The sequence below is a fragment of the Myodes glareolus genome, chromosome 6 (assembly GCF_982192425.1).
Source record: "Myodes glareolus chromosome 6, mMyoGla1.1, whole genome shotgun sequence".
NCBI classification, from domain to species: Eukaryota; Metazoa; Chordata; class Mammalia; order Rodentia; family Cricetidae; genus Myodes; species Myodes glareolus.
Window position 1 is genome coordinate 101,166,366 of NC_142031.1, and position 16,491 is coordinate 101,182,856.

The following is a 16,491-nucleotide window of genomic DNA, read 5'->3' on the forward strand; positions in this document are numbered from 1 at the left end:
ATGTGTGCGCACACACGTGCGCGCGCGCACACGCGCGTGTGCACACACACACACACACACACACACACACACACTTTATTGGTATCTACCTAGTTTCCTGGCACACAGCTCCTACAATGCTAGGAATCCCCACTGTGGGCACGTCCTTGCATATGCTATTGAGATGATGGGTACAGCTCCTGGGTAGCCTCAGTGTGACGGGCAGGTTACCAGGGAACCAGTCCTGTAATTAGAAGCTTGGAAATTTCAACTCTGTTCCCCGTCCATCTTGGAGAACAGAGAAGAGTTGGAGGTTCAGTGAATAATAGTTTATCCTGCCTGGCCAGGAGGTGGTGGCACACCCCTTTAACCCTAGCACTCAGGAGGCAGAGGCAGGATGATCTCTGTGTTCAAGGACAATGCGGTGCACATAGCGAGTTCCAGGACAACCAGGGCTACACAGAGAAACCCTCTCTTAAACAAACAAACAAAAATAGCCAATTATATATATATGATGAAGTTTCCGTGTATACTTCAAAGTTGGGAAGTCCTGAGGGCTTCTGGATTGGTGTCCATGGTGAGGTAGAGGGAGTCCAACTTGCCCATAGAAACAAGCCAGTTTTTCTTTCTCTAATTTTTTATTTATTATTATTATCATCATTATTATGTTTTTTTTTTGGTTTTGGTTTTTTGAGACAAGGTTTCTCTGTGTAGCTTTGGCTATCCTGGAACTAGCTCTGTAGACCAAGCTGGCCTCAAACTCACAAAGATCCTCCTGACTCTGTCTTCTGGATGCTGGGATTAAAGGTGTGCACCACCACTGCCCAGCTAAACAAGCCCATTTTCCACATGCTTTTTGCTATGTATGCCTTCCATCTGGCTGGCCTGTAGCCTTTCTTAATAAACCAGTAATCCAGAAGACTGGTCTCAACCTCATGGTAATCCTCTATCAGTCTTGGACTTTCCAAACCCAAGACAGTAAGCCGAATAGATATCTGTTACAAACTACCCAGCCTGAAGTATTCTGACATACCAGTGATGTGGGATGTCCTTCTGTATGTGTGTTGCTTTTATTGGTTGATGAATAGAGCTGTTTCGGCCAATGGCTTAGCAGAGGAAAGCCAGGTGGGAAATCTAAACAGAGATATATAGAGAATAGGCAGAGTCAGGAAGACACCATGTAGCTGCCGAAGGAGACAGACACGGGCACCTTACCGGGAGGCCACAGCCTTGTGATACATAGATTAATAGAAATGGATTAACTTAAGATGTGAGAGTTAGTTAATAAGGAGCCTGAGCTAATAGGCCAAACAGTGTTGTAATTAATATAGTTTCTTAGTGATTATTCAGGTCTGGGTGGCCAGGAAACAAATGAATAGTCTCCGTTTACACACCAGCAAAGGGGACTGAGGCAGGGTCTTTAACGGGACAGGAGGTGTTAGTTTCCTCCTTCCACCATGTGAGTTCCAGGGACTAATTCAAATTGTCGAGCTCGGCAGCAAGCCCCCTCACCCTCTGAGTCACCTCGGGGCAGGATTTCTCGGTGTAGCCCTAGCTGTGTAGACCACACCGTCCTCAAACTCACAGAGATCCGCCTGCCTCTGCTTCCCAAATGCTGGGATTAAGGGCGTGCGCCACCACTGCCCGTCACCGCCCCCTTCTATGTTCCTTTTCTAATCTTGGCTTTTGATCAATGACCTAGCTTCCTGGAGGAATTCCAAACTGATCCAAGTATCCTAGCCCCCATGGAGCATGCCTGAACCTGGTTCTGTGACCCATTGTTTCTTGTGACCCGGCCTCTGTGTCCCCTCCTCCTTGAGTCCTTGGGGATTCCAGGCACACTCCTCTCACAGAGCCACATGGGGTCCAGGTGGCCCCAGTGACCATATTTGACTGAATCACAGGCCGTGGCAATCACTCTGTAGATTCAGCCTGGATGTCACCCTTTCCTTCCCTTCCTTCTGTGCCAGCCCTGCCAACTCCCGGCACGAAATTTGCATCATGGGACAGCAGGAGGCTTTTAGGGACAACTCCTTCAAGCCATGGCCTCTCGAGCTCTCTCCCAGCTGTTCCTGGCCATGACTCTTCCCCTGCTGGAGCTGGAGTCAGCGTCTGTCCCCACAGCCCAGTCAGTAAGTAGTGGGGCAAGGACCCTGGGGAGATCTACAGCGTCCACGACCGAAGCCTCCGACTGTGAGGGACCACAGGGTGTGGGATGAGAGGACAGGTGGAGGGAAGGAGCGAGCTTGCAAGACCCCCAAGAAGCCAGTCTTCCTGTCCAGGGTGAAGGGACCCTGCCATGTCTTTATCTGAGTCCCTGCGAAGTCCTGTGGCACCTGCTGCCCTTCGGATAAAGGCTCTCTGGTCGTGCTGGCAATTTAAAGTGGACTAAGAGGAAGATCATTGCAGGTTGGAAGCGTATTGGCATAGAGGATGGGAGAAAGTCTGGGAGGAAGTGGTAGAGCCTCAACTTGTGTCGTACAATCTGCTTTCTCAAAGGAAGGTAGCAATATCACGATCTACTAATCTACATCTCCTATCTCCAAATCTATTGTGACCCCCCCCCCCGATCTTAATTCCATCTGTAGCTTTCTCTGAGTTTTATCTATACCCTATCCTTATCTACATCTGTTTATTTTATATCCATATCTGTGGATCCACCAAGTTTTATTTACTTTGTTTTTTGTTTTATACGTAGATCTATTTTGCTGCCCAGGCTAATCTTGAACTATTGAGCTTAAGTGACGCTCCCGCCTCATGATCTTAAGTGCTGGGATTGCAGGCAGGAGCCACCACACCTAGTTTCCTTCTGGTTTTATTATTTTTATTTTGGGGGTTGTGGCTATTGGATTTTTGAGATAAAGGTTCACTCTGTAGCCCAGGCTGGCCTGGAACACACTCTGTAGCCCAGGCTGACCCTGAAGTTGCTGCAAGTCTTCCTGCTTCAGCCTCCTAGGTGCTAGAATTGCAGGTATGTGCTGCCATCTGGTTTTGGAGACGCATGCACGTGAGATTTTGAAAGGAAAGAGTGGGTTAAATTGCAGGCTCCTCACCTCCCTTTCGGAGCTCTGGACCCAGCCATTTCAATTAGCCTAGAGGCCCAGGAAGAGGTAAATTCAGGAAGGAGCTAAGCAAATCATGTTGACTCCCAGGGTGTGCCTGGTTCCTGGTTTCAGATGGGACTGCTGGCCCTGTGAGGGTCCCTAGTAAAGTGTCTTTGTCCTCCCTCTTCTGAGTGGCTTTTCTCTATCCAGATATTTATATTTGTCCTCAATCCAAAAAAAAAAGATCTTCTAAGAGGACCAAGTCACACCAGAGTAGCCTGGCTGTCCCTGAGGTGCTCTGGGAGGGGCACCAGCCTCTCCTCAGATCTCTTTCCTCGTGTCTCTTTCCAGGAACTCAAACCATCTGGAGGGAAATCTGGGCAGCAACTGGACCAAAACAATGGAGTAGGCGGTGAGTGGAGGACCTGGTGGAGATGGGCAAGGATGAGGAAAGGAAGGAACAGCAGGGGGCGCAACAAGGTGGGCATAGTGAGGACAGGCTCTGGGAGGGCCAGATGGTCCTACACCAGCTCCTAAGGTGGGCAGAGCAAGGACAGGCTCTGAGAAGGTCAGATGGTCCTACACCAGCTCCTAAGGTGGGCAGAACAAGGACAGGCTCTGGGAGGGCCAGATGGTCCTACACTAGCTCCTAAGGTGGGCAGAACAAGGACAGGCTCTGGGAGGGCCAGATGGTCCTACACCAGCTCCTAAGGTGGGCAGAACAAGGACAGGCTCTGGGAGGGCCAGATGGTCCTACACCAGCTCCTAAGGTGGGCAGAACAAGGACAGGCTCTGGGAAGGTCAGATGGTCCTACACCAGCTCCTAAGGAGGGAGGCCTGGGGAGGCATTTGCCCCTTTGCAACGATGGCATGGAGCCGTGGACCAGAATGCACCTCTGCTAGTGCAGGAGCTGGAGCCGACCGGCATCCTGTGTGTACCTAGACTGGCTCTGGGAGATGACATCTGCTTGTGTCCCCAGAAATGGCCAGCTGAGTTTGCAAAGGCAAAGGGGACTCACTTGGGGCCTCACTGCCTCTTCTCTGCTGTCCCCTTTGCTTCTATAGAATCAATACTGGTCTCCAGTTATGTACAGCTGGAATTTTCAAACAGATCTTGGCCACAGGAACTCCCTGAGAACTTGTCTCTTCTTACTGCTTCAACATCCCTTCCCCCAAGAACGCTTACTGCCCTCAGCCTAACAACAGGTAGCAGTTGCATGGCAAAGGGGCTCGTGGGAAGGATACACAGCCTCCTGACTCTCTAGCTAGCCAGCTTGCCCAAGATGCAGCAAGCTCTCCCTAGCTCCCTCTCCCTGAGGGCTGCAGCTGAGTCCATTCTCCCCTGCCCAGCTCCTTGCTCATCTCCTTACCCAGCAGCCCTCCCTTTCTGTTCACGTCTCAGGGTTCTAACTTGAACAGAGGGTCCAAGGGGCAGACAGAGTGTGAGGAACTTTGCCGGGTGTCCCTGTCCAGCGTGTTCCGCTGCTCTGAGTCCTGGGTGCAAAGGAAATCCTCTTGGGTAGCTGGGTGGGTGGAACTGACCTCCTGGGACCTCAAGATTAGTGTCAGCCACCCTGAGGCCTCTCAGGAATCAGTTGCTGGTCCCACAGCCTCGCTTTCTCAGCCTGCCTGCCTCCCTCTGTCACAGAATGTTGTGTCAAACACAACAAGACACAGTTCTGCACTTGCCACTCTGGCTACCGGTGGAACGCTACGCTCTGCTCCCTCTATCCTACCTGCCTTGGCCACAGACCGGAAATCAGTTCCTGTATGTGTCTCAGCTTCCACGGAGCTGCTCTTGGCTACTGCCAGTTGCCGCCACCTGGTAAGAAGGGTGGGAACTTGGATACTAGTGTCCATCCCCAAGTGAAAAGAAACACTTCCTGGGTTATTGGGGTTGTTTGTTTGTTTTTGCTTTTAATTTGTACCTGCGTTTCTGGCATCTAGTCCAAGCCCAGTTTCTCCTCTGGCTGGTAAAAGAAAGGAAGGAAGGAAGGGAGGGAGGGAGGGAGGGAGGAAGGAAGGAAGGAAGGAAGGAAGAAAAAAGAATAAAAAAAAAAGGCCACTGTCACAGAACTTGGGACTTGAAAAACTGAGACTAAAGAAGTTGGTTCTGAAGGCACAAGGGCAAAGGTGGGGGGGTGCAGGGGGACCTTATCTGAAAGAGCTTCAGCAGTCCCAAGGCCCTGGAAAATGGAAGTCCTGGGCCAGAGAGCTTGCGGCTTTAGCTCTCAGTGGGAGGCTCTACAAGGCGGAGGTATAGCAGGCACCTTCAGACACTTGCAAGGCCAAGAATGAAGTTCTGCGAAGTTATTCAGGGAATGGTGTGGAGAAGCAGGCTTCAGGAGGAGAGGAAGAGGAATTGCTAGCTGAGGCCCTTTCTCAAGCCCCTGTCTCTTACTTTCCTGCAGTTCCTGCAAACCTGACCCTGAACTCCCAGCTGCAAAGGCCAAGGGACACCCTGAACCTCATTCTCAAGACAGAGGAGGCTACCAACCTGAGATGGTACTTGCGGAACCCAGAGGACCCCAAACTCATCTTCCTACGGCCAGGGGCAAAAGTGTCCCAGATGTCCAGTCAGGGCCAGGAGGGCCTCAGCGTCACCCGCTTAACCCGTCACTGGACAGGTAGCCCTCAACTATCTCTTCTCTCTCCTTTTCTCCCACAGGTTTATGAGATAGAGTCTCACTCTGTAGCCCAGGCTGGCCTCAAACTCACAGCAATCCTCTTGCCTCAGCCTCCTGAGCACTGAGGGAACAGGCATGCACCACTCACTTCTTTTTCTGCTTCTCTTCGCCTTTCCCTCTCACGCCTCCTTCCCTCTTTTCCTCTTCTCCCCACGCACCTCTTTATGAACCGTTTCCATCTTCCCATTTGTTGGAGAAGCAGATGCAGAGACTCAGCATAGTGTGGAAAATTCCGTACGACAGCCAGCTGTTTGCACTGTAGTCTGGGGTCCCTAAGACCCTTTCTTAGTGTCACAAAAACCCAATGTTGTCTTGATGCACGAAGATGTAAAAACACAAACAAAAGGAGGGGATATGTGTGAGTTCGAAGTCAGCCTGGCGTACAGGAGCGAGTTCCAGGACAGGCTCCAAAGTTACAGAGAAACCTTGCCTCGAAAACAAGACAAAACAAAGAAAAGAACTTAGATTATTAAACATCTCTAGATCTCTGAAGTGTTAGAAGACAATCTATCTAAACTATATCTCTTTTGACCTTGAAAATATACCTAATATGACTGTAAGTTTAATTGTAATAGGTGACTAATTACTAACTTGCATTTCCTTATTATCCTAAATTGTTGGTAATAACTTTAAAGAACTAGAAATTTGCATTATCTTGTTAAATACACTGTGTAGGTCCAATACCTTGAACAAAATTTAGAAATGTATGTACAGTGTTTTAACAAAATTAATCTCAAATTTGTATCAATATACAAATTTGTTTGCGATATACAAAAGTCCAATCCAATGTAAAATATTTAAAGCTAGTAGTAGATCCAGTAATCTTCCTTCTCTTTATCTTATATCTTATAGATAAGATATTTCTTATATCTCATCAGCACTAAGATGGACAGGCCAAGAGCCCCTTCCACAGATCCCTTTATCCTTGGGGAGGAAATGTTCTCCATTCTGGGACCTTCTGGCTGGGAGTTAGCTCCTGGTGCTGAGCAGAGGCGGGGGAGTTTGAGGGCCTGGATTGTGACTTAGCAGGCAGTGGAGTGCTGGCTTCCAGGTAGACCTGGGTGAGCCACCACATGGAGGGGGTCTGTCTCTGCAGGTACATACGTGAGCATCTTCGAGGCCCAGGGATTCAGGTGGGAACTGGAGCAGGTGGTGCAGGTGCCCTTGGAGAAGAAGGAAGTGGTTCTGCTTCCAGACGAGCTGTCTATCTCCTGTGCCGCCTCCTCTGGCTTCCAGCTGAGCTGCTGCTTCCCACGCACAAACTTGGCCTACACTGCTACCTGGAGTCCAGGGGAGGGCAGCGAAGGTAGGAGACGAGCAAAGATGACATGACTGGTCCCTTGGGGCAGCACAGGCTAAAGCTGGGGATGGGAGTCGGGTGTCCACGCTCAACGATGTTTTCAGCCCATCAGATAGAACCCCTTCCGACACACACTCCCACTTGCAGTAAGCTCCATGAGGTTAGTTTAATAATATCCTCTTTTTAAAAAAGGAGGAAACTGGGGATGGAGAGATGGCTCATTGGTTAAAAGCATCTGACTGCTCTTTTAGAGGTCCTGAGTTCAATCCCCAGCAACTACATGGCGACTCACAACCACCTGTGATGAGATCTGATTCCCTCTTCTGGTGTGCATGGAGACAGAGCAATCATATACATAAAATACATGAATAAATAAACCTTTAAAAAGGGGGTGCACCCTGTGCCCCATCTCTGCCAGGTGTAGGCGCAGGCAGGCCCCTGCATTTCTTGGGTGGGGCCTGAGGGTGAAGGGAGAAGCATAAGCTCTTCCTATACCTCTCTGCAGAGGTACAAGCCCCTCCCTCAGCCCTGTGTCATGCCTTGGCCTCCTGACCCCACTGCAGCCATCAGGCAGCGACCTTCCTATACTACAGAAGGGCCAGGGATTCCTCCCCTAGTGCCTTCTACCCTTGACCCCGCCTCCCCCAGAGCAACTTGGCCTGGGGCAGGAGGGGAGCTGTTGCTTCGCTGATCCCACCCTGACCCAGAGGAAGCCTCTATTTGTTTATAAGCTTTGGTTTACACCCTGGAATGACCCCTTCCTCCATGGGTCTTGGGAGGGGGAACCCAGGGCCTCTGTGACCCCTCCCTTCTTCCCCAAACCCCCCATTAGTATTTAACTGCCAAATAAGATTCCTGCAGGCTCCCCCTTTTCTCTGGGTGGTGGTGAGGGGGTCAGGGTGCTGTCCCCTTCCCTCTGTTTACATCTCCCCTCCCACACCACGGGTATTGCATATTGCTGAGTTTCCTATTTTTTTGCAAAACAAAGTGATGGAAACTCCAAAAAAGGGGGCTATAGAGATGGCTTCGTATTAAAGCACTTGCCGCTCTCCCGAGGACCCGAGATCAGCCAGGCGGCTCAGCACAAGGGGCCCCAACTGCAGCGGGTCTGAAGCCCCCTTCCGTGGGCACTGTTGCTCATGCACACATCCACACAAAGATACATATATGTGCACATAATTCAAACTAAAGTGACTCTTTTCTTGTTGTTGTTTGTTTTCTTTTTGTTTTTCAAGACAGGACTTTTCTGTGTGACAGTACTGGCTGTCCTAGAACTCATTTTGTAGACCAGGCTGGCCTCAAACTCCCTGAGATGAGCCTACCTCTTCCTTCGAAGTGCTGAGATTAAAGGCGTGTGTCACCACGGCCCAGCTAAAGTGAATCTTTTTTAGCCTGAATAAATATTTTAAAATCTGTTGAAACTGAGTGCCAGGGCTAGAGACCCAATAGGGCTCACGTCAGCGGAACCCACATTCTGTCCCCAGCAGTTGGATGCTGACATACCCATTCAGCTCTCCCTCACCGCTTCACCTTCAAAGACCACCCGGAAGTGGCATTTTAGGGCTTGCTTAGCTCTCATCTGCCTCAGTCAGCAATGGTCCACTTTTCTCTTCTGTCCTCCCTCAGTCTCCTTGCAGAATATGTTGGATTCCCAATGCCTGGTGCTGACCGCTCAGCACTGCCCAGCAGCCGACACCACGTACACATGTACCCTCCACAGTCAGAACGTGGCTCCTTTCACGGCTCCTGTCTCCATCACCATCATCCAGGGTATGTGGGCCTTGGCTCCCAGTCGTTTGACCTCTAAGTGGCTTGTCCTTGGTACACGGGGTCTCTTCTTTGTTGTTCCTCTGCCTCGGGCCACCTAGTCAGGTATCAAGGCCTGCCTAGCTTGTGATCAAGACAAAGGCTCTGGCTATATCATGGCTTCTGAGGCCTCACTGTTCCTTATTCAGATGGAGACACGACCTGCCCCACGGACTTCTCAGTGGTTGACTGGAATGTCACCAAGGCTGGCTTTGTGGCACAGGCTCCATGTCCTGTGAATAAGAGGGGCATGGTAAAGAGGCTCTGTGGGTCTGATGGCATCTGGGGACCCGTCCAGAACAGTTGCACAGAGGCAGAGATCCTAAACTTGTGTCTTAAAGCCAAGGTAAAACGGCTACCTCTATGACTCTCCCAATAAACTACACCTGCCCACCTGCCTGCCTGCCTGCCCGCCTGCCCGCCCTCCAGCCTGCTTGCCCGCTTGCCTGCTTATCCACCTCTTCCTGCCCACCTGCCTGCCTGCCCAGCTGCCTTACTGCCTACTTGCCTGCCTGCATTCACTCTCTCCCTCCATGCCTCTCCTTCTCCTTCCCTTAGAATTCAGATTCAAGAACCTTTCCTAATGCCAACTTACCTGTTATTAAATATCAGCCTCTCTCATCTGGACCCCTAGCTGACCAAGGGAGGAAGAGTGGGTCCTCCAGGGATGGGAGTGGGGTGGGGTAGGCGGGTGTTTGTTTCAAACCACCAAGTGGCATCTGTCCTCTTAACATCGGCGTCCATTCCATCCACTGCCTGTGTACTCCCCTCCCCTCTCTGCTTCCTGCTCCTCGGCGGGATCTGGAGGACCCTCTCAGAGGAGCAAGGGGGAAGATGTGGCCCTTCCCTGGTAAGGATTTCTCACTGTCTTTTCTGTCAGCTGCTACGGGAAGGCCAGGGAAAGCCTGACGAAGAGATCCCATGTATCCTGAGTCAGCTGCGAGAGCAGGTGGACGTGGTCAGCACCCCCACTGACTTACAAACATTGCTGCACGTTGTAACCTTACTGGCCAATGTGGTAACCGAGACAAGAGCAGAGCTTACAGAGAGTGACCTGAAGGTGAGCTCTCGGAGCCTCGTTGGGAGCCAGCTGGGAAGGGTGGAGGGGAGGCTCTTCCATTAAGAACACTTCTGCCTTTCTGGCATCATGTGGGCAGCCCAACAGAGACCATCGTAGAATCCAGGTGTGGGCTCCTGCTTCCTCTGTTCTTAAAGACCAGTCTCCAAAGCCATGGAGAGTAAAGAAAGCCTGGTGCTTGAGGGGGTGGGGAGGCTTGACTTTCAGAGACATGTATGGGTACACAGCATGGGAACAACACACACACCATACAACCCAATAGCCACTGAGACACTCAGGCACACTTGGTATTGCCAGGCAACCAGGCGGTGGTGGCACACACCTTTAATCCCAGCACTCAGAAGGCAGAGGCAGGTGGATCTCTGTGAATTTAAGGACAGCCAAGGCTACACAGAAAAACCCTGTTTCAAAAAAACAAAACAAAACAAAACACAAGAAAAAGAAAAGATAACAAGAGGCGAGGACACCACACAGCCTTCCGGTCAGCCATTAAACTGCAGTGACAGCTACACAGACCTCATGTGGCTCTCAACTTCAAAATGGTTGCTCCCTGCCCCTGGCCGTCATTCCTAGTTTTGCAGAACTGGACAGGTTATGGAGTTGATGAAGGACCCTTGTAGGACTTGGGCGGTCGGTCCCAAGGGATGCAAGTGGGAGAAGAGGCGTTAGGCAGAGATGTAGGTGTGATATGGAGACCATGAACCCAGGAAGCCCCAGGAGCTGCTGACAGGGCCTCATTCCTAGACGGTCTCCTCCACAGACTTGTCCTCCTATAACCTTTTTCTCTCGAGCCCTGGGTCTTGCCAAGGAGGAGAGGGGTGGGGTCTGTAGGTCCTAGGGCCCCTGTAGACTCTGCAAATCGCATATACCTCCTACTGTTGTCACTACAGGATCTCCTGACGACCACAGACAAGATTCTAGATGTGAACATCAGCTCTCTGTGGACTGTGGCCCAGGCCCGGGCGCCCGCGATGGGCTCAGATTTCCTGAAGGCTGTGGAGACCCTGGTTCACAGCTTGGACCCACAGCAGTTCCCTTTCTCCTTCAGTTCATCTAATGTGCTGCTGCAGAGCCAGCTCCTCAGACACACCTCTCCTCCTGGCTACCAAATGTCCTTCTCTACCCGGCCCCTCCTGCAGGCACAGATCCCATGGTATTCACTGGCCCCACTGGTCCGCAGTGGAGCTAATGTCAGTGTTACTAGCCTAGTACTGCAAAAGCTGGACCACCGTCTGCCCTCAAGCTATACCCAAGGGCTGTGGACCGCCTCCTATACCACTCCTGGACTGATCCTGGTGGTCTCCGTCACAGCAGACGGCCAGGCCTTCACACAGGCGGAGCTTATCATGGACTTCGAAGACATGAACGGAGCCCTGCACTGTGTCTTCTGGGACCACAGTCTCTACCAGGGTCAGGGAGGTTGGTCAGATGAAGGGTGCCAGGTCCATGCAGCCAACACCAGCAACACCACTCAGTGTGTTTGCCAGCATCTCACTGCCTTTTCCATCCTTATGTCCCAACACACCGTCCCAACAGATCCCATCCTGGACCTGCTGAGCCTGGTGGGGGTTGGGGCTTCTATCCTGGCACTGCTGGCGTGCCTGCTTATCTACAGGCTGGTGTGGGGGGCTGTTGTCAGGAACAAAATCGCCTTCTTCCGCCATGCTGCCCTGTATAACATGGTCATCTGCTTGCTGGCCGCAGACACATGCTTCCTGGGCAGTCCGTTCCTGCCTTCAGGGTACCACAGCCTGTTCTGCCTGGTCATTGCTTTCCTGTGTCACTTTTTCTACCTGGCCACTTTTTTCTGGATGCTGGCCCAGGCCCTGGTGCTGGCCCACCAACTGCTTTTTGTCTTCCATCAGCTGTCCAAGTACTTGGTTCTCTCCCTGATGGTGATCCTGGGCTACCTGTGCCCGCTGGGGTTTGCAGGTATCACCCTGGGCCTCTACCTGCCTCAAAGGAAATACCTGTGGGAGGGGAAATGCTTGCTGAATGGAGATGGAATTATGCTGCACACCTTCAGTGAGCCAGTGCTGGTCATCGTCGGTGTAAATGGGCTGGTCCTCGGCATAGCTGTGCTGAAGCTCCTAAGACCTTCGCTGTCAGAGGGACCCCCGGTGGAGAAGCGCCAAGCTCTTGTGGGGGTGCTTAAAGCCCTGCTTATTCTCACGCCCATCTTCGGCCTCACCTGGGTACTGGGCGTGGCTGTAGTATTTGATCAAGACTCCATGGTCTCTCACTACATCTTCACCATTCTCAACAGCCTCCAGGTGAGTAGCAAGTGTGAGGTGGCTAAATGGTGGTCTAAGTCACAGCCAATCACCAGGCTCCAGAGTTTTAGAAGAGACTTGGATATAGATCCCAGTTCCTTCACTGCCTCACTGGGTAACTTTGGGTAAATTACATAACCTCTCTGAGCTCTGGTTTTTTTCTTTTCTTTTTCTTTTTTTTATTGTTTTGATTGAGCTATATATTTTTCTCCATTCTCTTCTCTTCCTCCCCTCTCTCCTTCTACCTTCTCCCATGGTCCCCATGCTCCCAATTTATTCAGGAGATCTTGTCTTTTTCTACTTCCCATGTAGATTAGATCATGCATGTCTCTCTTAGGGTTCTCATTGTTGTCTAGGTTCTCTGGGATTGTGAATTGTAGACTGCTTTTCTTTGCTGTATGTTTAAAAGACACTTATGAGTGGTTACATGTGGTATTTGTCTTTCTGGGCCTGGGTTACCTCCCTCAATATGTTTTCTAGCTCCATCCACTTGCCCACAAATTTCAAGATGTCGTTATTTTTTTCTGCTGTGTAGTACTCCATTGTGTAATTGTATCACATTTTTCTTATCCATTCTTTGGTCGAGGAGCATTTATATTGTTTCCAGGTTATGGCTATGACAAACAAAGCTGCTATGAACATAGTTGAGCCCATGTCCTGTGGCACGATAAGAACTCTGGTTTTCTTATAATCGTGTCAAAGTCTAGACATCGTCAGTGCCTAATCTTAACCCAGTCCTACGAACGGCACCATGAGGGTCTGTGAGATGACTCAGTGGGTGAAGGGGCCTCTGCCAAGCCTGACAATCAGAGTTTGATCCCTGGACCCTAGATGGTGGAAGGAAAGAACCGACTCCCTCACACTGTTCTCTGACCTCCACGTGTGCACTGTAGTGTGCACACAGGCTCATGCATGCACACGTGCACACTCAACCCAAATGATGCTGATGGGTGCCAACACTGAGGAGGCGACATGGGATATGGACTAGAACACGGGTCTGAGAACAGAAGATGAGGAGGTGAGCGAGAAGTGAGCCTTCCCCCACACTAACCTGCTTCCCACCTCCCCTCTCCTCAGGGTGTCTTCATCTTAGTGTTTGGCTGCCTTACAGACAAGAAGGTGAGTGCCCAGTTAGCTCCCCACACTCCTGACCTAGAGGCCGAAATGTCATCAGCACAAGCAGCTGTCTACCTTCCCTTCAGGTACTAGAGGCCTTGCGCAAACGCTTCCAAAGTACCCAGTCCTCCAACTCTGCCATCTCCCTGGTGAGTTGCCCCAAGCCTCAGCTGTCTGCGAGATGTGGCCAGCCATCCTCCAGCCCTCCCGGGAGAGATGGGCTCAGCTAGGAGAGGAGAGTTAGGGGCTCTTTTGCAGCAAGCAGCTTTCAGACTCGGTTTCTCCAGCTGTGGGGCTGGGAAGATGGGTAAACCAGCCTGCACGGTCAGAATGGGGTTTGGGGGTTGTGGGTGACCACCTGGGCAGCTGGTGACACTCCACTTCATCGACTCCCCCATCTAATGCTCTGTTCCATGTTAACATTTGGAGGGAAAAGAGTTGGGCCCCACGGGACCTATGTAGCTGATACCAAAGTTCCCGGAAGGACTGGCGAGACTATCCGAATGGATATGCCCTCTTCACAGGTGGATGGGCTGTAATAAAGATCACCCCAGCTGGGCCTCTCTGCTTCTCCCTAGGCTACAAATGAAACCTACACCTCGGAACACAGCAAAGAAAGAAGTGAACATGCCAGGTGAGGGGCAGAAGCAGAGTGAGTAATGGAGGGGAAAGAGGCTGCGGCAAGAGCCTCCAGGCCAAGTCTCCCCCAGGCTCCCCCAATGCTGGGGCAGATCCAGAATAAGCATACCCTAAGCATGTCCTGATGCCCCAGATCTTAGGTTTACATTTTGAGAAAGGGTCTCACTAAGTTACCAAGGCTGGCCTTGAACTCACCCTAACCGACAGGATGAACTTGAGATCTCCCTGCCTCCACCACCCAGGTACTTGGCGAACAGGCATGTGACATCATACCTAACTCTGTGGCCACCCCTGAGTGAGCAGCGAAGGCAAAGCAAATTAACTAGGGTCTAGTTCACCCCAGAGATTCCCTTCCATGACACCAACTTTTAAATTATCTGGAAAAACCCTCGCCTCAGCCAGGTGTGGTGTGTATCACTGTAAGCAGGAGGAACCTGCTTCAAGTCCTGTCTAGACTACATAGCGAGCGCCTGTCCAAACAAGAACAGAGAAACTAAATCCAGACCTGTTCATGTATAATGTGTGTGTGTGTGTGTCCGTCTGTCGGTGTGTGTCTGTGTGTTACACCAACCAACCAATCCAGCCTTGAATGACTTGCCCTTGTGGGTCTAATATCTGGAGAGGAGAGCTGCTCACACAGGAAAGCCAAAGTGCCCTGTCCTCCAGCTGCAGGGCGACCTTTGTTCCGGGATGAACCACACATGAGCTCATGTTCCTGGCAAGGGAGGTGAGGGCGTGTGCTGGAATCCACCAGATGAGTCCCAGGCCGTATTCGGAACACCCTCACAGGTTTTCATTATCGTCAGTCGTAGGCAGCTCCTCATGCGGCTCAGCAGTCCAGAGCCCCTGGTGTCTAAGCAAGAGGCATGAAAAAAATTAGCGAAAGCTACCTAGTGACCTGATGAAAAAGCCTGCTTCTGCAGAAAAAACAAAATAACAAAAGAAAAAAAAATACAAACAGATGTCAACATTCCAGAGAACTACAAGAAGAGCAGTTTTAATTAGCAATGTGCTCAACAGTGCGTGTGACAGACACAAGGAAAATGTTTTTAATGTCACTACTGAGTGATTCCTCTGTTGTTTCTTTTTGGTAGTTATGAAGAAAATATGACTGATTGACAGGGACCTGTGATCTTCCGGACATTGAAGATGAAGGACAGAATTCGGTTTCTTTGGGGACAGTATTTAGTTACAAAGTCCTTTTGTTGGTAGTTGTTTTTTTACTCTATACTCTTTGGCGCTTTTGGGGGGACAAAAACCCAGGTTCCAAATAAATCACATAGAAACTTATTCTTACTTATAAATGCCCCACCTTAGCTTGTAGCCAGCTTTTTCTTTTTCTTTTTTTTTTTAATTATCCCATCTTTTGCCTCTGGACTTTTACCTTTCTCTATTTCTGTATAACTTTCTTTACTTATTCTGTGACTGGCTGTGTAGCTAGCTGGGTGGATGGCTCCTAGAGTCCTCCCCTTCTTGTTTCTTGATCCTTTTTCCTCCCAGATTTCTCCTTCTATTTCTCTCTGCCTGCTAGTCCTGCCTATCCATTCTCCTGCCTTGCTATTGGCTGTTCATCTCTTTATTAGACCAATCAGGTGTTTTAGACCTGCAACGTAACACAGCTTCACAGAGTTAAACAAATGCAACATAAAAAGAAATGCAACACATCTTTGCATTATTAAACAAATGTTCCACAGCATAAACTAAACCTTTAACTAATATTCCATAATAGTCCTTACTAATATAACTGCCTTTAAAATACATCAAAAGAGGTCATTTACTGGTCTATGAAGTTGCACATACACGGCATAGAAAAAAATCCAGAGTGATAGTGTCTTTACCTATTAAAGCAGATGACTGAAAATTAAACAACAAGGAAACTTTCTACAGTACTCTCTTAAACAGGGAAGAAATAAAAATGCATTTGTTCCCACATCTGGAAGAAAGAAAAATAGTAATAATAATTAAAAAATGCATTTGCTCAGGCTGACAAGAGAGGAGCCTGACTGCCTGACTATTTTGTATTACTAGCTATAAAAAGTACTGTTGGAAAAGGTAATGTCAGTCTTTGGGAAGTGCTTTACAACTAATCTCCAAGTTTACATTTACTTATATAACCATAATAAAAAGCTGACCACGCATGGACTGTGGACTGTGTGTTTCATAGCAGAGCAGTAAAATCGACAGCAACTTTAGAACTATCTCATAGAGAAGATGAACAACCGGTTTTCTAGTGGTCCAAGATTTTCAAGTGGCCCAGATGTCTCTGAAATAGTTGTTTTACAAATCTTTATATCTTGCTTTTGCAACACATGCAATGTAATAGCCAGGTGTAGTGGTGTGAGTTTTTAATCCCAGTACTCAAAAGGCAGAGGCAGACAGATGTCTGAGTTCAAGGTTAGGATGGTCTACAAAGTGAGATCCAAGACATCCAGGGCTACCCAGAGAAACCCTGTCTCAAAAACCAATCCAAATCAAACCAAATGAACACAGCAAAATGTCCTGTATTCTTTCTTTCCTTGTTCTGTTTCTCATTTTCTGTGTTTATGGGTGTTTTGTCTGCATGTATGTC

At 49.7% G+C, this 16,491-nt stretch overlaps 1 protein-coding gene across 1 annotated transcript; it reads left to right on the plus strand.

Moving 5' to 3' along the window:
• The first annotated feature begins 1,964 nt into the window (after positions 1–1,964).
• Positions 1,965–15,620, plus strand: Adgrf3 (adhesion G protein-coupled receptor F3). The gene is made up of 14 exons (XM_087907425.1): positions 1,965–2,111; positions 3,375–3,435; positions 4,089–4,229; positions 4,672–4,848; positions 5,435–5,650; positions 6,807–7,016; positions 8,637–8,780; positions 8,966–9,162; positions 9,697–9,876; positions 10,785–12,167; positions 13,245–13,286; positions 13,370–13,432; positions 13,862–13,917; positions 15,017–15,620. The coding sequence occupies exons 1-14, from the start codon at positions 2,022–2,024 to the stop codon at positions 15,039–15,041; spliced, it is 2,985 nt and encodes a 994-aa protein (XP_087763551.1). The 5' UTR covers positions 1,965–2,021; the 3' UTR covers positions 15,042–15,620.
• The last annotated feature ends 871 nt before the right edge of the window (positions 15,621–16,491 follow it).

Bases quoted from the DNA above. Each gene is read 5' to 3' on its own strand.
- Adgrf3 (XM_087907425.1), top strand. From the start codon at position 2,022: ATGGCCTCTCGAGCTCTCTCCCAGCTGTTCCTGGCCATGACTCTTCCC. The intron at 4,230-4,671 runs GTAGCAGTTGCA...CCTCTGTCACAG, and splicing joins TGCCCTCAGCCTAACAACAG to AATGTTGTGTCAAACACAAC. The intron at 13,918-15,016 runs GTGAGGGGCAGA...TCTTTTTGGTAG, and splicing joins GAAAGAAGTGAACATGCCAG to TTATGAAGAAAATATGACTG.